The following is an 18,143-nucleotide window of genomic DNA, read 5'->3' on the forward strand; positions in this document are numbered from 1 at the left end:
ATCTCCTACCTAAATACGTTTTCCACTGAGACCCAAAGATAGCGATCATCAGAGCAGAGACCCCAAATGTTTGTTTAATGAATAAGTAGAATGAAGGAGGCGAGTTGCTAGATATCCCTAACTATTGACCAGGTAGTTTTCTAAGTTTAGGAGAATAGTCCCTTTAGTACTTTTAATGAAAGTTACCTTGTAATCGTGCATATTTTAGGGGGAATACAGTAAGTAGATCACCTATAATACTGAGACAGTACCGAGTTGGGGTGTATTTAATATAAAAGTTTGAACTTCCTGTAAATGTGAGTGTAAACCTTTATAATAATTTAGAACCATAAAATTTGCCTCCACAGTATATATGTTTTGCCTGCAACACAGCTGGGTCAAAATGGCCTCATCAAAACACAGAATTGCTATTTTCAAAAAAGATGTTATCAGGTTGTGTGTGCAACAGATTTCCCTGATGACACCAATTACCAGATGCATTCATCTTTTTCATTTCTGGGTTGTTTGGAAATGTTATAACTGTATTACATGTGTATTGCATGTCATATATTGTGTCAGTCTGGTATAACAAGCAGTTAAGAAGATATTGACCTGGTCCCCTAAAATCAGCAAGGAGGTTTATGATAAACATGAAATCCTTTTCTGAGGGAGCAGTTAGAAGTAGATAATTTTCTGTGCAGTCTGTAGCTTGAGAACAGAGGTACTACTGTGGCTACAAATATTCTACATTCTACTGCATAATAAATGCATAATCAGGAGCATATAAAGAGAGGGGGTACTCGCCTTTTGATATTTAAATGTTAAAAAGTTCCACCATTTAGCAGCCAGATCCCTTTTACGAATGGTAACTTTGAGAAAAATCAGATTTTGAGATACAGACTATTGAAGTGAAGTAAATTATCAGTTGACAAAAGAAGTTTCCCCTAGAATAGACCTTTCTAAGATGAGAAAGAAAAAATTTTTCTCCTCCTTATGTACTTAGTTTGTGTCAAGGTAATGGTCCATGCCCATCTCATCCCATCCGTGAATTAATTGTACCTTGCCTCTGACCCTCACTCTAGTCCCTGAACTTCCTGCATCTTTGGTTGCTGTCTTTGGGCAGAGGAAAGTTCGCTCAGGAAGGAAAGAAGGCTCAGAGAAGCTATGAGGATATCTGTTTCATATATAACATAAATTTTCCCACTCAATTTGGAAATGTACTAGTTTATATTTAAGGTCTAGTCAAAATGTCCCTTTATCAAAGCCCCAATAATGCCCACATTAAAATATCTTTATTTGGCCTTGTATACAATAAAGTGTAGAAAAAAAGAATCATATTGATGAAAACTGAGTATACTTGGTTAACAAGGTGTTTTGTTGCTGTCTTAGATTTTAGGAAATATTTGGGAAATGACATGAGTGGTAAGTCTCTTACAAAGCTAGCTGAGAATATTGGCGTGGTTACATTTTTTTTTTTTTAATCTTGCTACTTTTCTCTGTAGCCAAGAGAAATATAGGAGATTATTCTAATAATAGAAGTGTCCTCAAGTTCTGTAATTTCTTTACCTTATTAGTTCACTGATGGTTTAGTAGCCTGAAAACCTTAGAAGCAACTTAAAAAAATTTTTTTAAGAATAAAACACTTTTAATGTATTTGTCATTAAATATGATTTTGAAAGTGACAATTTAAAGAGCGATTGAGAAGAGTCCCACATCCATCATGGGCTTGTGGTTCTATTATCAGAAACAGAACAGAAAAAGCACTGAGAATACGGAAAACAAGTGTGTGTTACACTACTGCACCTGCTTCGAGTCAGCAGCTTGAATAGCACCTTGACCAGGTGAGGCCCCGCCAGGCACACCCCCACCTCCCCTCCCCCTGCCCCCTCTCAGGCTCCCAGCGTGCTCACTGTTGCCCAGGGCGTTCCAGGAACTGTCAGAGGTGCCTTTGAAGGCTCCCTCCCACAGTCCTGGTGAAAGTGGCCTTTGTGGGGAGGGGGGTGGGTGGGAGTGGGGGGGTGGAGAAGGGGGGGATACACCTACTGGAGGTGGTTACAAAGCTGTTTTAGTTTGTAATTGACAAGGGTCACAGTAATGGGCCAGAGATCACAAACACCCCTGTCCACCTCACTCAAGGCCCAGCCTCACCTGACCTTTCCTCAACCCAGACACCACCCAGGCCCTGTACTCATAGAGGCGAGGGAGCGGGGCCCAGCCAAGCCCAGTCTCCTTCCTCAAACCGGGTGTCTTGGAACCCTTCCAGCTGAGTGCCAGCCCAGCTTGCACCTGCCCCCCAGGAGGCTCCCTTGGTTTCTTCCTGTTTTGGGGCCGTTTCGGTCCAGGTGGCCGCCAGGGAGAACAGCAGTTCAGTCAGGCAGTCGTCTGGGGACTCACCCCTCACTCCCTGGAGGTGCTGGCCTCGGGCTGGGCGTGTCTGCTGTGATAGGCCTCCAGCCGGGTCTCCAGCCCCCTGCAGCTCCCTGCTCCGCAGTCAGGAGGCCATCAGGAGGGCAGAGCCCCTGCCTGGTCCCAGGGGGCAGCTGTGCAGGATTTGCTGAGCTCCTCTGGGCTCAGAGCAGCGTCCATGCCTGTGAGGCCTCAAGACAGGTGTGGGCGAGGCCAGCTGCCTCTCTGACACCATGTGGTCAGACTGCCTCGGTCAAAACATTCTTTTAAAATTGCTGAGATAAGCATGAGTCTTATTGTGAATGAGAATTGCCAGGCCTATTTAAAAACTCGTTGAAAAAATTTATCCAGGGAACCAGAATTGAATTATGGACACCAATTTATTCAGCATGCAGTGAGTAGTAGAAACCTGTGGGCCAATGATGATATGTCAGTCGGGGACTGTCTACTTATATTTTATTTCATAGGCAAAGAAATTAAAACTAAGGTAATTCTTTTGCCATATTCAGATCAGACTTTTGGTTTTAAGGTATAGCCTATTCTTTTCCAGGCCATTTGTCTTCTGATTTTATATATATATATATATATATATATATATATATATATATATATACACACACACACACACACACACACACACACATATATATTAGTAAGTTGTATAATAAATACTAATATAGCTATATCTGTTTGACTTAGAACTAGCTAAGGCTGTAGAGTCCTAAATAAAGTTTTCCCTGCTTTCGTCAGACATTACACATTTTGCTCACCAAACACCATACCCTTTCCCAACTTGCTGTGTAGCTTCTGTTATTTTCCTTGCTCAAGATGCCCATTGCTCTCCACTTTCGATGCTAAATCCTCTGTGTCCTTTAAAACCCAGATGGAATGGAGGTTACCGTTATCCTAAACTTGGTGTCTCTAATTTCCATTCATGTTTTTATATTTTGGCTATATATGCATGCATAGTAAACAAACTATAACATTATTGCACATACTTTAAAAAAATTTTGTAACTTAACTATGCTGTGTTATTCTCTATTGTGTGTATATTTCTGCAGGCTTTTCCTTAACATACTTTGAAATTTATATATATATATTATATAATATATATATTTATATATATAATATAAAATATATACTATATATATAATATATATAATATATAATATAATATAATATATATTATAGCTTTAGTTATATTGCTGTATAGTATTACATTGTCAATGAACAAAAAAGTATTTGTCAAATCTCCTATTGATGAACACTTGGGTTGTTTCCAATTTTTCCCTACTACCATAAGAGGTTGCTAAAATGAACATTTCTATGTGATATAACATAAGGCACATACAAACCTAAAAGTAAAACTGCAAATCAGTAGATTCATGTTTTATTTTTACCAAATCTTGCCAAATAGCTTTCCACTTTCGATGTTATCTAAATCCTCTCTATCCTTTAAGACCCAGATGGACTGTCGTTTTCCCACTTGGTATTGTTAGACTTCTGCATTTTCCCCAATGTGATTAGTGTGGAATACTTCTTTTCATTTTTATTTTCCTGATTTCTGGTGAAGTTGAACACGTTTCTTATGATTGTTGGCCATTTTGGTTACCTCTTTTGGAATTGTGCTTTCAAAGTCTTCGTTGGATATTTGTCTTACTAAAATTTTGTGTTGTAGAATTAATTGTAGATATTAACCATTTGCTTATAATATTTGTTGATCTCTTCTTCCTGTCTCTGAGTTGTCTCTTAATTTTTGTATTTTCTTATACTGAAATTTAAAAAGATATCAATATTTTAAATTTATTAATATAATTGTTTTTTGGAACAGTTTTATGACTCAACATGTAGTTACAACCTTGGTGAGGTTTGCAGCTTTCCACCTTTCATAAATTCTTTCTCAGGTAGGTGATAAATAAATGAAATATGCCACACAATTTATCACTGAAATACTATACATACAATTATTCATCTTTAACAAATTATGTAAAAGTTCCCTAGTTCAAAATGGCATCTAAATAGCAGACTCCAGGGTAGCCTTTTTCTCATTTTTCATTAGTGTACTATGAAGATGTAAAATAAAATGAAAACTCACCACGAAACCAAAAAGCAAAACACTCCTACGAACCAGGAGAAAGTGACATTAAGAACTAGATTGTCCTCTATTGAGAGGAATTTCTCTACTTCAGCACCTGCGTATCCCTGCTCCACCCTCTTGATACAGATTGTCTGATACAGGCAAAAAGGCTTCTTTCTGCCCAATACAGTCAATTCCCTCAGATACTTAGGTCCTCTACCAACTAGCAAAATGGGAAGACATCCCTCTCTGCCTCTATCACTGCTCTGTAAGGCAGGAACTGCTGTATTTAAATTTTCACTTTCTGTTCCCAGCAAATTTCAGGAAGCCACAAGGCAGAACGTAGGGGGTTTGTGGTGGGCATTTAGAGAAGAGCGACACAGAACCCTGGTGATAATAAATAGCAGCATTGTGACTACAGTTGTTCTCGTGGGTCATGGCATTTCTTCCAGGGAAACAGATAGGCAGTAAACGGTGGTGCAGGATGCCCCCTCTGGAGAACAGGGTGCAGAACGGAGAACCAGGCTGTGAAGGCTGCTAGAGACAGAAAACTGGAGTGAGTGCTTTGTGTATCAGCAAACTAGTTTGTGTATAATTTTCCCCAATTGTCTCAAAAATATATATTTTTGTATCTATTTGTTTGAATCGAGATACAAATAAGGTCTACACATTGATATCTTAAATCTCTCATGTTTCTCCTCCCTCTTTTAAAAGCTTATTTTTGTTGACAAAAAAGTCATTTGTCATGTAAAATTCCCCATATTCTGTGTTTAGCTAGTTGTATCCTCACAGTATCATTTGACACGTTTCTCTAGTCTTCATAAAGTGGTTCTTGGATTTAATGCTTGATTCAGTTTGGTAAATTTTCTTAAGGATATAGATGGTGCTGAGTACTTCCAATTGCTTTACATCAGGAGGCACATGATGTTTGGTGGTTGTTGTGGGCTAATTGTACCCTCCCAAATTTATTTGTTGAAGAGTTAATTCCGACTTCTTCCGAATGTGACTGTATTTGGAGATAGGTCCTTTAAAGAGGTGATTAAGTTAGAATGAGGCTGTTTGGGTGGGCCCTAATCCAATCTGATTGCTATCCTTATAAGTAGAGGAAATTTGGACTTGGTTGGAGTATTATCCCATACACCAAAAGGTTTTGGGTTTGAGTCCAGGTCAGGGCACAGATGGAAGGCAGCCAATCAATGTTTCTCTCTCACATGACGTGTTTTGTCTCTCTCTACTTCCTTCCCTCCCCCTCCTTCTCTCTCTTTCCTCCTCCCCTCTCTGTCCTCCTCCTCTCTCTAAAGTATATCCTCAAGTGAGGGTTTTTAAAAAAGAGAAAGACATCAGAATGCATGCCTAGAGAGGAAAGTTCATGTGAGGACCCATGAGAAGGCAGCCATCTAAAACCTAGAAGAAATCAACCCAGAAGGCCCCTTGATCTCAGCTTTTTAGCCTTCAGAACTGTGAGAAAATGAATTTCTATGAGAAAATGAATTAAAGCCACCCAGTCTGTGGTACTTTGTTATTGTAACCCTATCTAGCAAACTATTATTATTTAGTTATGACATTAGGATTGATCTTTGAATGCAGGTGGTAGCCGCTTTATATCTCTCTATATAAAACCCCAATGTGCAAATAGACCAAGTGGCACAACAACCGAACAACTGGTTGCTATGACATGCGCTGACCACCAGGGGACGTGCATGGGAACACGGTGGGCGTCGGCAGCAGGCGGCAGAGTGCAGAACATGGTGGGTGTAGGCCCTAGTGGGATGGTAGAGCAGGTGAGTGGGGCACCAGACCAAGGCGGGGTGCCAGTTGCTGTCATAGGGGTGAGCCTCTGGTTGTCAATGAAAATTCTTTGCTCCTGTGTGCCGCGGTCCTGCCCGGCGCTTGCACCTGCTGTTGGTGCCCAGCGCCGGCCCTGATTGCTTGGTGTTGTCATTGGGTCAAGCAGCGGCTGCCAGCCCTGATCACCCCTGAGGGCTTCTCCACCTCCCCCTGCTCCTGTGGGGTGATCGGGGCAGCAGCTGCCACTTGCACCCACTGCTGGTGCTGGCCCCAATTGTTCTGCACTGTCAGTGGATGCAAGCAGGACCGGTGCCATCAGCCTGTGGGGAGCAGCAGTGGGAGCGGGGCTGCTGGCAGAGAGGGGTCCGGGGGCTGCGGCAGTAGGGGCCAGGCAGGGGCACAGAGGATGGGCCGAGACTTGCCCCTGTGCCCACCACAGCCTTGTGGCCTACAGTTCCTTTCAAGGTGCATGAATTCGTGCACTGGGCCCCTAGTATTCATTATAAAATGCTCCCTTCTTTTATTCTAATGTTTTTAATATCAATGTTTTCCCCCAGAAATTAGGGGTTGAAAATGGTGATTATATTAATCATTCTATTTTATTAGCATGGTGAATCTATACTAAAAAATATTTTCTCACCAACTATTTGGTTACCCTGAAATAGTCTGTATAGCAAAGGTAAAATAGGTGCTCGATTTGATTTTCCCCCTGTTTATCCATTTTCAGATTCTGACATATCCAGATCACCTGAGAATTCTTAACTTGAAACTTTAGGAATTGAATTTATATTACCAGAGTGAGCCAAGGACCCTTAAACTGAGAAACTTACCTGAAAGGTATTCCTGTGCTGGTGATGTCCCTTGAGCACCTGGCAGATACAATATGAAACTCTTCTTCCCGGAGGGACAGGTCCTCAGACTAGGTCCCATCTTGTCTCAAGGCAAAGATGAGTTCATATTCCAAAATTACAAAACTTGGGGGGAAGTGAGTGCGAATTAATAGACATGATTGAGAGGAAATTTAGACCCCCAGAAAATTTAAGTGAAACCAGGGGTTAGTCTTGGATTCTCTTCTTTATCCATACTCACAAACGGATTTCTCCATTTTCGTGGCTTTAGAGAACAATCAATCCCACATTTAAATATCTTGTTTCAACAGTCTTCAGAACTCCAGATTCTTGAATCCAGCTGTGTTAGTTCTACTTGAAAGTTGGACATGTGCCCTAGCCGGTTTGGCTCGATGGTTAGAGCGTCAGCCTGCAGACTGAAAGGTCCCAGGTTCGATTCCGGTCAAGGGCAAGTTTCCGGTCAAGGTCACATGCCCGGGTTGTGGGCTTGATCCCCAGTGGGGGGTGTGCAGGAGGCAGCCAATCAGTGATTCTCTCTCATCATTGATGTTTCTAACTCTCTCTCCCTCTTCCTTCCTCTCTAAAATCAATCAATATATATATATTTAAAAAAAAGTTGTACATGCATCTCAAATTTATATCCGAAACTGGAATCCTGATTTGCCCCTCCTATGTCACTTGAATCTTTCCACATATCAGTTGATGGCAACTCCATCCTTACAGTTGCTTATGTCAAAAATTTTAGAGCCATCTTTGATTGTTCTTTATCTTGGACCCCATATTCAATCCATCTGGAAATCCTTCAGTATATGTCCAGAACTTGACCATTATTTACCACCGCCACTACCATCACCTGACCTGAGCCTTATCTTTTGGCTGGATTCCTGCAGCAATATTTTTCTGCAGGAAAATGGAGTTTGGTAGAAGGGTTAACTGATAGTTTTCATAATCATACTTCTGCTTTATACTCAGAGAATTTTAATTAAAACTAAAGCTACTAAGACATTGAAAAGGTGCTACCTTTTCTCATTTTTCTTTTCTAACTTTCATTATGAGTAAGTAAGAGTTTACTAGGGAGGGGGCAGAATTTGTGGAAGCACATGGTATACTAGGACAAGCATTTTGATTCACATTTTGCGCCGTGGTGTCTTGGCAGTGGTGGCTGCGTTTTGGTGGGGTGGTGATGGGATCTGTGTTCCACTTGGGGGAAGCCAAGTGTTGGTTTGTCGGCACCAGGTCCGTGGTGCCATTTATTTTTTATTATTTTTTTTAAAAAAATATATTTTATTGATTTTTTTTACAGAGAGGAAGGGAGAGGGATAGAGAGTTAGAAACATTGATGAGAGAGAAACACCGATTCAGCTGCCTCCTGCACACTCCCTTTTGGGGATGTGCCTGCAACCAAGGTACATGCCCTTGACCAGAATCGAACCTGGGACCCTTTAGTCCGCAGGCCAACGCTCAACTGAGCCAAACTGGTTAGGGCGCCTTTTATTTTTAAATGGCCAGTACACATCATGGCAGTTCCTGTGTTGAGTGTCTACCCCCTGGGTGTCAGTGTGCATCATAGCTACTGGTCGGATGGACACTTAGCTTTTTATATTTATAGAAATGCAGGGTATTTGGTGTTGTGAAGGATTATATAGACTTGAGACACTGCTAAAAAAAGAGAGAGAGAGAGAAAGACAGCAGGATATGTGTCTGCTAAGGCACATTCTCTGGAGCTTACAATTTAGAGGAAGAAACAGACGTACACATTAGTATAGTACTATGGTGGCACAGTGACATGAGGACTAAACAGAGGCTTAGGTAACAGATGAACTATCCAAAGGAGAGTTTTTTTCAGGAAAGAGAGAAAATAATACAAGTACTAGGAGCTTTAAGTCCTTTTTGAGGGGGAGGGTGAACAATGATGGGATAAATAAGTAAAGTAAATAAGCCCAAGTCTCTTAGCTTCCAGATTGGTGCTTGTCCTACGAGGAGATACCTACCTCTTTGTTGTCTCCATTATCTAGCAATCTTTTGCAGTAACCTAGTATAGCTGCCTCTACCCAACAAAAGCCTCTCTGTGTAACTGCTCTTTTTCCCAGAAGGAAAAAGGAGTTTGAAGTCAGGCCAGAATGTTTATCTTTGCTGCCACTTTCTCATTGAATCTTTTCTTTATTATTGCTACTTGACCCATCAAAAAGAATGTAACTATCCAATAAGATTATGGCAAGTTAGACAACTACTTATTATTAACTTTCAGTTAAGACCACGCTTTATATCATATTAATGTATTCCACATAAAGGAATATATTTTAGCTCTTATATACCCTTCTGAGAAATCAGCCTGATAGGCATTTGGGGAAAGAAGACTCTGTCTGACCTCAGGGTCAATTCTTAGATGTTTCCCTCTGAAAGCCCTGAGAATTTTGCCTACTCTCCTACCCACCTCTCTCCCCCTCGTATACTTTCATAATACAGGTATTTGTTATTCTTTGTGTTTACTGACAAAATAGTAGGTGCTATTACTAATTACTATTACTAGTAGTAGGTGCAAATATTTACTGAATGAAGAATATCTGTAGCCTCTAAATACAACTTAAAATTGATTTTTTAAAAATCACTTGATTTCATTTTCTTCTTGCTATTGTCTCTTCTTGGTCCAATAAAAGTTTATTGGCACTTTTATTTAAAATGTGTTTGTATATATCTTTAGGTTGCTCAAAAATATCCCAGAATGGCTAAATGTATCCTTTGGAACAAAACTTGTAGAATCATTATATGGTGCTTTCTAAGATTTACATGTAAATACAAATATACACACACCTTTTAGAAAAGTATATTTCATCTTTGCTCACAACTATTAATTCTGTATGAAGTATCTTTTGCTTATATTTTCTCCCCCTTTTTTTTAACCAAAGAATAGTGGCAGTTAAAATGGGCAAACTAAATCAAAATACAGACGTTACAAAATGCCTGCATTTCTTCAATTATGATTATTTTATTTTACAATTCTTAAAGATATCACTTGGATTGAAAGACTGCAGTGAGCATTCAAGACCATGTGTTTGAAGATGTTTATGAGAGAGAAAAAAAGGAAAAGGAAAAAATTTTTAAAGAATAAAGAGATGGTATTCAATTGTGTAGATTAAGAAGATGTAGGAGAAGGTAGGAAGTACCTGGCAGCTACAATAGCATGAAATTGTATTACCTTTTCTCCTTAAGGTTAAATATGCATGTCTAAGAGGTCAGCAAGCCCAGGGGAGGTAGAAGGAAGGTAGATGAGAGCTGATTAGATGATGATAAGGTAGTTTAAACCATTGAATACTTTCTTACCAACAAAAGTTGGGTGCTTTCCAAGAAAGATGTATCTGGATATGAATACCAAAGGGTACTATGCAAAATCATTTAACAATTAAAAAGCTGTTGAAGTTGACTTCACCATGTTCACACCCCAAAGTGTGTATTGAAGAAGATGGAGGTCTCTCTGTGTAACTCATGATTTAGACAGTTCTAGAGTTAATAAATTGGAGGCCTCAATTGCCATTTTAGTTACTGCAGCTACCAAGTCTAGACTTACAGAATTGACAGCTTAATCACCTGATCCAGTCTCCTCATTGTACATATAAAGTATCTAATACCCTTGACAAAGATTGAAAGCTAATGTGAGAGGGATCCTGAATTACAAGCCACCTTTTACTAAATAATACATGTTCTAGAAATATCTATTGAACTACATAAGGCATTTAAATTATACAGGAACCTAATAATATCTCTAAAAGCCTGTTTTAATTTCTGCTTAATATGAAGTTACTTTTTTGGTCCTAATGTGTTGTTATATAGTTCACAAACAAATGTGGTGACTTTCTCTTGCTATGAAAACTCAGTCATTTGTATTTTTGCAGTATTCCACAAACTATTGATTGCAGTGTTATTAGTACTTCCTTTCTGTGGTCTGCTTGGATTTGGGCATGTTTTACTCCAGGTCTTCTGTGTTTATAACACATTTAAATAAAAAATATCCAGCATTAGCAGGGGGAGCTGACATGGTATTAGTTCTGCAGAATAATCAATATTTGTGCAGCTGTTCCCAGCAGTTATTACATATGATGTTCTGTCCATGTGAACAATCACTGATCCTAAAGCCCACTTCTGCAAAACAGCTGTGGATTACTTCTGGGGTTGCTGTGTCCCTCAGAACAGTCAGATTTTTCTTACTTTAACAATATGCTGTTTCTTTATATTACAAAAGGAGTATTCTCATTTCATGGAAACATAATGTACTGAGGTGATTGATTATGCACCAGTCTAATGGCCACAAATACAGAATGGTGCTTTTATGCTAAACACACACACACACACACACACACACACACACACACGCACAAAACAAAAAAAAACAAGGTATATACACATTTTAAATTTAAATACCCATAACGTATGGTGCCGGGGTGTTTCTCAGCATCTAGAAGGGTTCAGGAATCTGGAGAAGGGGCTGTGTTTAAATTAATAAAGAGACTAGACATGAAATGTAAATTTGGAAGGCATTTTGGGGAGCCAGAGGAGACCTAGCTTCAGTAACCAAGTTCTCTGAATCTCTGGACACCTAGGTTTTTATTAATACCAATTGCCCTAAAGCAAAGCAGATATACATATCAAAAGGTAAGGTTTGGCCCTAGCCGGTTTGGCTCAGTGGATAGAGCGTCGGCCTGCAGACTCAAGGGTCCTGGGTTTGATTCCGGTCAAGGGCATGTACCTTGGTTGTGGGCACATCCCCAGTAGGGGGTGTGCAGAAGGCAGCTGATAGATGTTTCTCGCTCATCAATGTTTCTGACTCTCTGTCCCTCTCCCTTCCTCTCTGTAGAAAATCAATAAAATATATTTAAAAAAAAAAGGTAAGGTTTGGTATACAGTAGGCATTGTCAGGTTTGGGAACTGCCTTGGCTGTCAGGCAGGAGGCAATAATATATGCAAATCTTTAGGTTTGGGGAAATGCTTTCAGCTATTCTGGCAGGCAATTATATGTATCTTCAGGCCTGCTGAAGCCCCAAGTTCCCTCAACCTTTTGATGAAACTTCTTGCATTTATGACATGCTGGAATTAGCCTCCAGCAGTATGGGTAGCATTTCTGCAGGCCATTCTCTCTGATTTTAGTAGTCTTCCCCCTCCCCCAAATCCTGCCAGAAACCAGTAGACTTATTTAACCTTACAAATACAAGAAAGGTGCATATATTTTTTAAAATATTCAGAGTTCCTTAGATAGTTCTGTTCATTTTATTTTTACTACTATCATCATTGCAACAGGAAGGCTGCTGACAGTCTGTATTTTTCTCTATAGCATCATTCCTTTATAAGAGCTAATGACTGGTTTGGTTGTACATTAAATAGGAAACTCATCTCACCAGCATTAAATGTGTTCCCAGTGATGTTTATTCATAGACCTCCTACTTTCACACTAACCCTCAGCAGACTTAAGGGCTCCAGATGTTGCATCATTTAGGTGTAGTAACATGGCATTGAGAGTCAAGGCTGACATTATCCCTTGTCTGTAGTGCAGTTTCATTAGTTTTTTCTTTAAAAAAGAAAAAAAAAGACCAAAATTTAGAAATATTATTTGCTCTGAAATGGTTTGAACTGGCTAAATCAGTTTAGTGTTTAATATTCTAATTAAATATGCATTGTTCCTTTCACATTTTTACCAATTTTACCTCCCTTGGCTTTTTTTTTTTTTGGTATGGCAAAGGTGGAGATTTATTGAAGAACAAGTACAGGCTCCCACATGGAGAGAGGGAAAGAGTCCCACAGAATGTACTTCCACGTGGGGAGGGGGAAAGTGTCCCCCCCCCCCTTGGCTTTTTATCTTGTATTTACCTTCCAATTTTTAAAGAAATGTACAGATAATTGATAAGGGAACTTCAAACTTTTTGGCCATTTTATTTTCTGATTTTTCTTTCTTGTTCATTTATAAATGACTTTTACCTTTTTTAAAAAAATACATTTTTATTGATTTCAGAGAGAAAGAGAAAGAGAGATAGAAAAGTAAATGATGAGAGAGAATCATTGATTGGCTGCCTCCTGCATGCCTCCCCACTGAAGATTGAGCCTGCAACCCAGGCATGTGCTCTGACCAGGAATCGAACCATGACCTCCTGGTTCATAGGTCCACGCTCAACTACAGAGCCGCACTGGTCGGGCATGACTTTTACCTTTTGAGAAATTATCAACTCAGTATTTTTCTCTTTTATACCAGAGCTTTTATTCTATGCCTTCTGTAACAGAAAAGATACACAATAAATAAAACAGCATTTTAATAATGTCAAAATTGAGAAGCTTAGGTTCTTTCGGTACTGTTATGAATTGAGTTGTGCTGTGCCCCACCCCCTCACCACCAAATCCATATGTTGAAGCTCTAACCCCCATATTCTGATATTTGGAGATAGGCTCCTAAGGGGAGTCATTAAGTTAAAATGAAGTCATAAGGGTGGGATGCCAATCTAATAGGACAGTTGTCATTATAAGAAGAGGAAGAGGGCAGAAATGCACATGCACAGAGGAAAGGCCATGTGAAGACTCAGAGATAAGCAGCTGACTGACTACAAACTAGAAAGAGAGCCCTCACTAGAACCCCAAACTTTTGGCCCCTTGATCTCAGATTTCCAGCTTCCAGAGCTGTGAGAAAACAAGTTTCTCTTCTTTAAGCCACCCTGTGCGTGGTATTCTGTTACAGCAGGCCAAGTAAACTAATACAGGTATCATACTGACAAGATAGAAATTTTTCTTTAAGGAAACCAATGTTGTCAAATTTCAAAGGAAAAGCTATTTTTAATTATCTCAATAGCCAAGACAAACGCAAACTTGCCCTTTTCAGTTAACAAAGATTAATAACTTTGAGCATATGTTAGTATTAGACATCAAAAATAACTATTTTTAATCAACAGAATTTATTTTTAGAGCAGTTTTAGCTTTCAAACATTGATCAGAGCCCTGGTCAGTTTGGCTCAGTAGATAGAGCGTGTGGACAGAAGTGTCCCAGGTTCGATTCCAGTCAAGGGCACATGCCTGGGTTGTGGGCTTAGTCCAACATGCAGGAGGCAGCCAATCAATGATTCCCTCTCATCATTGATGTTTCTATCTTTCTCTTCCTCTCCCTTCCTCTCTGAAATCAATAAAAATATACTTTAAAAACAAATAAAAAACATTGATCAGAAATCTCCCATATAATCCCTCTTACACAGTTTTTCCTATTATTAACATCTTGTGTTAGTGTGATACATTTTTTACAATTGATGAATACAGGCTGGGGCAAACATAGGTTTACAGTTTGTATGGAAAATAATAGAATAATTAATAAATAATACAAAAATAAACTGTTTCAGGTACTCACCTTATATTGATGTATTATTTTAATCTAAAGTTCTTAGTTTACATTAGGGCTCAGTCTTTGTGTTGTATAGTTCTAGAACTTTTAGCAAATGTATAATGTCATTAATTCTCCACTATAGTAACTAAAATCCTCCTATGTTCAACCTATTGTCCCTCCCTGTCTCTCTACCCAAATAATTAGATGTTCATATATAAGGATGATGAAATTGCTGGAAAATACTAATTTAAAATTGTTTTTCTTTATTATTCTGATAGAAAAGTTAGAATATTCACATTCAAAGTTCTGTGAAATACAAAATTACAAATCTGTTGTCCTGATGACTTATAAGAACTTTAATATCGTAACTTATGATCCAAAACTTGAATTTTTGCAGCTTGAGGTGTGAAGCTGCTTGCAGAGCATAACTTTGCCCTTTTGGGCTCCAGAAAGGCCAGCAGCCTCCCCCGGCTGATTGTACTGTTTGATAAATCGTACTCCTTGTGTCATTGTTAAGTAATACTCCCTGTACTAGGATTGTGTGATCCAAGACAGCCTTTTTGTTCTATGGGCCTGAGCTGAAACTAGGACTTGCCAAGACAAGCATGAGACTGAATTCATTTATTATATATTTTCTAGAGGCCCAGTGCACGAATTCGTGCATGGGAAGGGTCCCTCGGCCTGGCCAGTGATCGGGGTGGCCGGCCGGGGAAGGGACTACAGGAGGTTGGCTGTTAGGCCAGCTGTGGGGATGACTGCAGGAGATTGACAGCCATGGGAGGTTGGCTGTGGGAATGCACTGACCACCAGGGGGCAGCTCCTGCATTGAGCGTCTGCCCCCTGGTGGTCAGTGCGCATCATAGCTACTGTCTGGTCATCCGGTTGTCCAATTATAACAGTCGCTTAGGCTTTTATATATATAGATTGTACTCACCTTACAACCCAACTTGCTTGTTCACTGGGTCAGCCAACTACTGAAAGTCAAAATGCCCCCACCAATGCGAAATGGAGTTTATGGTCTTGTTGCCCCTAGCAACTCATCTCTTTGATCAACAGCTCCTAGCAACTTTTGCTTTTATAAACTCTGAGATGCCCCCTCCATTTTGGAACATATTCCCAGTTCATACTGAGAATATCAAGGACTTCATTTCCCAGTTTTCAAATTGTTACCTAAATATACTCTCTTTAAAAAGGCATCTCCAGATTTTTGTTTACAGTCCCGATGTGAGAGGTTTACTTTATGTTAAATTTTTCTGCCTTGGCCTATTCCCAACTGTTCAGGATTTGTATTCCAAAAGTCTTCATTCACATTTAACCATTTCTTTGGTGTGAATGGGCTGGGACTGCTTATCCACATATAAACTGATATTTGATTTATGTCACTTTCATAGTCAGAGAGCAGCAGGAACACATTCCTATATCTCCATTCTCCAATGTTTCCTTGGTGATAAGTAATCCCCTGTAGGAAGAGGAACACACAGCTCTGATTTCTTGTCCCATTGCAGTTCCTTGACTTCCACCTATCATGACAAACTGACCTTGTGTCCAGGACCAGATGATGAAAGTTGTCCCTGTAGGCATTGCTCCATGTTGAGCATTCTTTATCCACTGTTTTCACACAGAGACAGGCATGGACATGGGGCACAGATGAGGGGTGTGGGGCATAGACACACACAAAAGGCTAACTAACATTACTGCAAGTTTTTACAGTAAGTACTGAGTTTCATCAAAAGTTTTGTTTTGCATCTTTTAAGTTGGCCATGTATTTTTTCTTTTAATAATTTTGGTTTGTGTGTGTGTGTGTGTGTGTGTGTGTGTGTGTGTTTGAGTGTTTGAACGAAACACCCTTGAATTTCTAGAAATGAATTTACATGGCCAAAATGTGTTATTCTTTTAATTTTCTGATCAATTCTGTTGGCTAATATTTTACTTAGAATTTTATTATCTATGTTCATAAATATATTGGTATGTAATTTTTTATACTCTCCTTGCCTAATTTTATATCTCCTTGTCTAATCAATACACAAGGTTATATTTGTGGAGTTAGTCTTCCTATTATATGTTCTGGGCCACAATTATATAAGTTACAAAGACTATTCATTTCTTAAAGGATAGATAAAATTTTCCAATTATATAAATTTTGCCTGGGCCTCTCTTTATTTTTCATGGGTTTTGAAGAAAATATTTCAATTCTATTTTAATTTTTAAGTTTTTTGGTTTATTTTTGTTTTCTAATTTTAGATTAATTTTAATAGTTTATAATTTTGTCCACTATATTTCATTTATATCCATGAATTACAAAGAAGAGGTAAGCAAAATTGGAGACCCAGGAGTATAGAATTAGACCTCTGATATTTTATCAGAAAAAGTGGTAAATAGCAAAAGGTAAATGAAGGAATGAAAATTCTTCATGGAGGTTATAATTCCAGTAGCTGGCTTTATAGAAAATTCAGCCAATTTGTTATAAATATGTTTTTCCATAGAGACACATCTATTCTTAAATATTTTAAAGAATATGTAGCTAATGCTGTACAAAGGGTTTAGAAAATCAAGTTTAATGTGACAGTTTAGCATTCTAACATTAATTTATTTCCCCACAGATGAAAAGAAGTAAAGAAGTGATAACTGAAAATCATAATCAAGAAGAAATAAGTGTTCTTCGGTGTTGGAAATGTAGAAAATGTATTGCACGTTCTGGTTGTTTCATGAACTATCTTGAGAATCAAGTGACTAAGGTCAGTACCGCTAACTCTAGTTTTAGTTTCCTAGTTTAGAAATGGTGTGGCCACCCACACGGGCACACATATCCCTCCACACCCGACTTAGCTTTACCTACTAAAAACATTTCAAAGTGCTATTCAAAAGGCATCCCACCTTCCCCAGTTACTTAATTTTACCTTTAGCTGCTCACATTAACATGACCTTAAAGTTTCAAGTGTAATATCATAGACATAAGTTAAGGTAATAATAGTCCATATTTTTATCCCTACCAGGAGTGAATCTTACTCATCACCAATTAAATTAAATTAAACACAATTAAATTCAAAATCCTATTAAGAAATGGAAAACCTATTGTATTTTATTTTTTGAGGAGTCACTATGAGCCTAGAAGAGAAAGTTCATGTATAATCAAAAAGTCAATAGGAACACCTGAATAATATTCAAAAAGTGTTACCTGGTTGCCCTGATAAAAATAAATATTTCTGTATGTTTTTTTTAGTTGATTTTGGGAGAGAGAGAAAGAGAGAGAGAGAGAGAGAGATCAATTGGTTGCCTCCTGTATGCACCCCAACCAGAGATCAAATCCGCAACCTGGGTATGTGCCCTAACCAGGAATTGGACCTGCAACTTTTTTGGTGTATAGGACAATGCAGCCACACTGACCAGGGCTAAAAATAAATGTTTTTAATTCAACAAAAGTAGAATCCCTAAACTTCCCTAAGAGCAATATCTAAGAGGTGTACAATAGACAGCAATCCATGGATCTTACAGGGAATTCTCACTTCACCAGAGAGAGTGGCTGTGGTCACCTATCATGGTTTTCTTTCTCTTCTTTGAGAGACACTTGGGTTTTGTGTGTTTTGCCTCGGCCACATTTGATCATGGTTATTTCCTTCTCACTCTAAGATTGTCTCATTGTCTGAGGCTATTTGTGTTTTCTGTAAAATGTCTTTTTTTTCTTGCCTGCTTTCCAATTAGG

At 38.9% G+C, this 18,143-nt stretch overlaps 1 protein-coding gene across 3 annotated transcripts in view; it reads left to right on the plus strand.

Moving 5' to 3' along the window:
- The window catches only part of RNF180 (ring finger protein 180), a 94,008-nt gene that overhangs the window by 1,559 nt on the left and 74,306 nt on the right, over positions 1-18,143 (plus strand). For 2 of the 3 annotated variants that reach the window (XM_036310430.1, XM_036310428.1), the window contains exon 2: positions 17,044-17,178. In XM_036310430.1, coding sequence (XP_036166323.1) covers positions 17,044-17,178 — 135 coding nt within the window. Of the gene's footprint in view, positions 1-17,043; positions 17,179-18,143 lie in introns of those variants that run through there. The other variant, XM_036310431.1, reaches the window with a different exon arrangement.

The sequence above is a fragment of the Myotis myotis genome, unplaced genomic scaffold, assembly GCF_014108235.1.
Source record: "Myotis myotis isolate mMyoMyo1 unplaced genomic scaffold, mMyoMyo1.p scaffold_m19_p_5, whole genome shotgun sequence".
NCBI lineage: Eukaryota > Metazoa > Chordata > Mammalia > Chiroptera > Vespertilionidae > Myotis > Myotis myotis.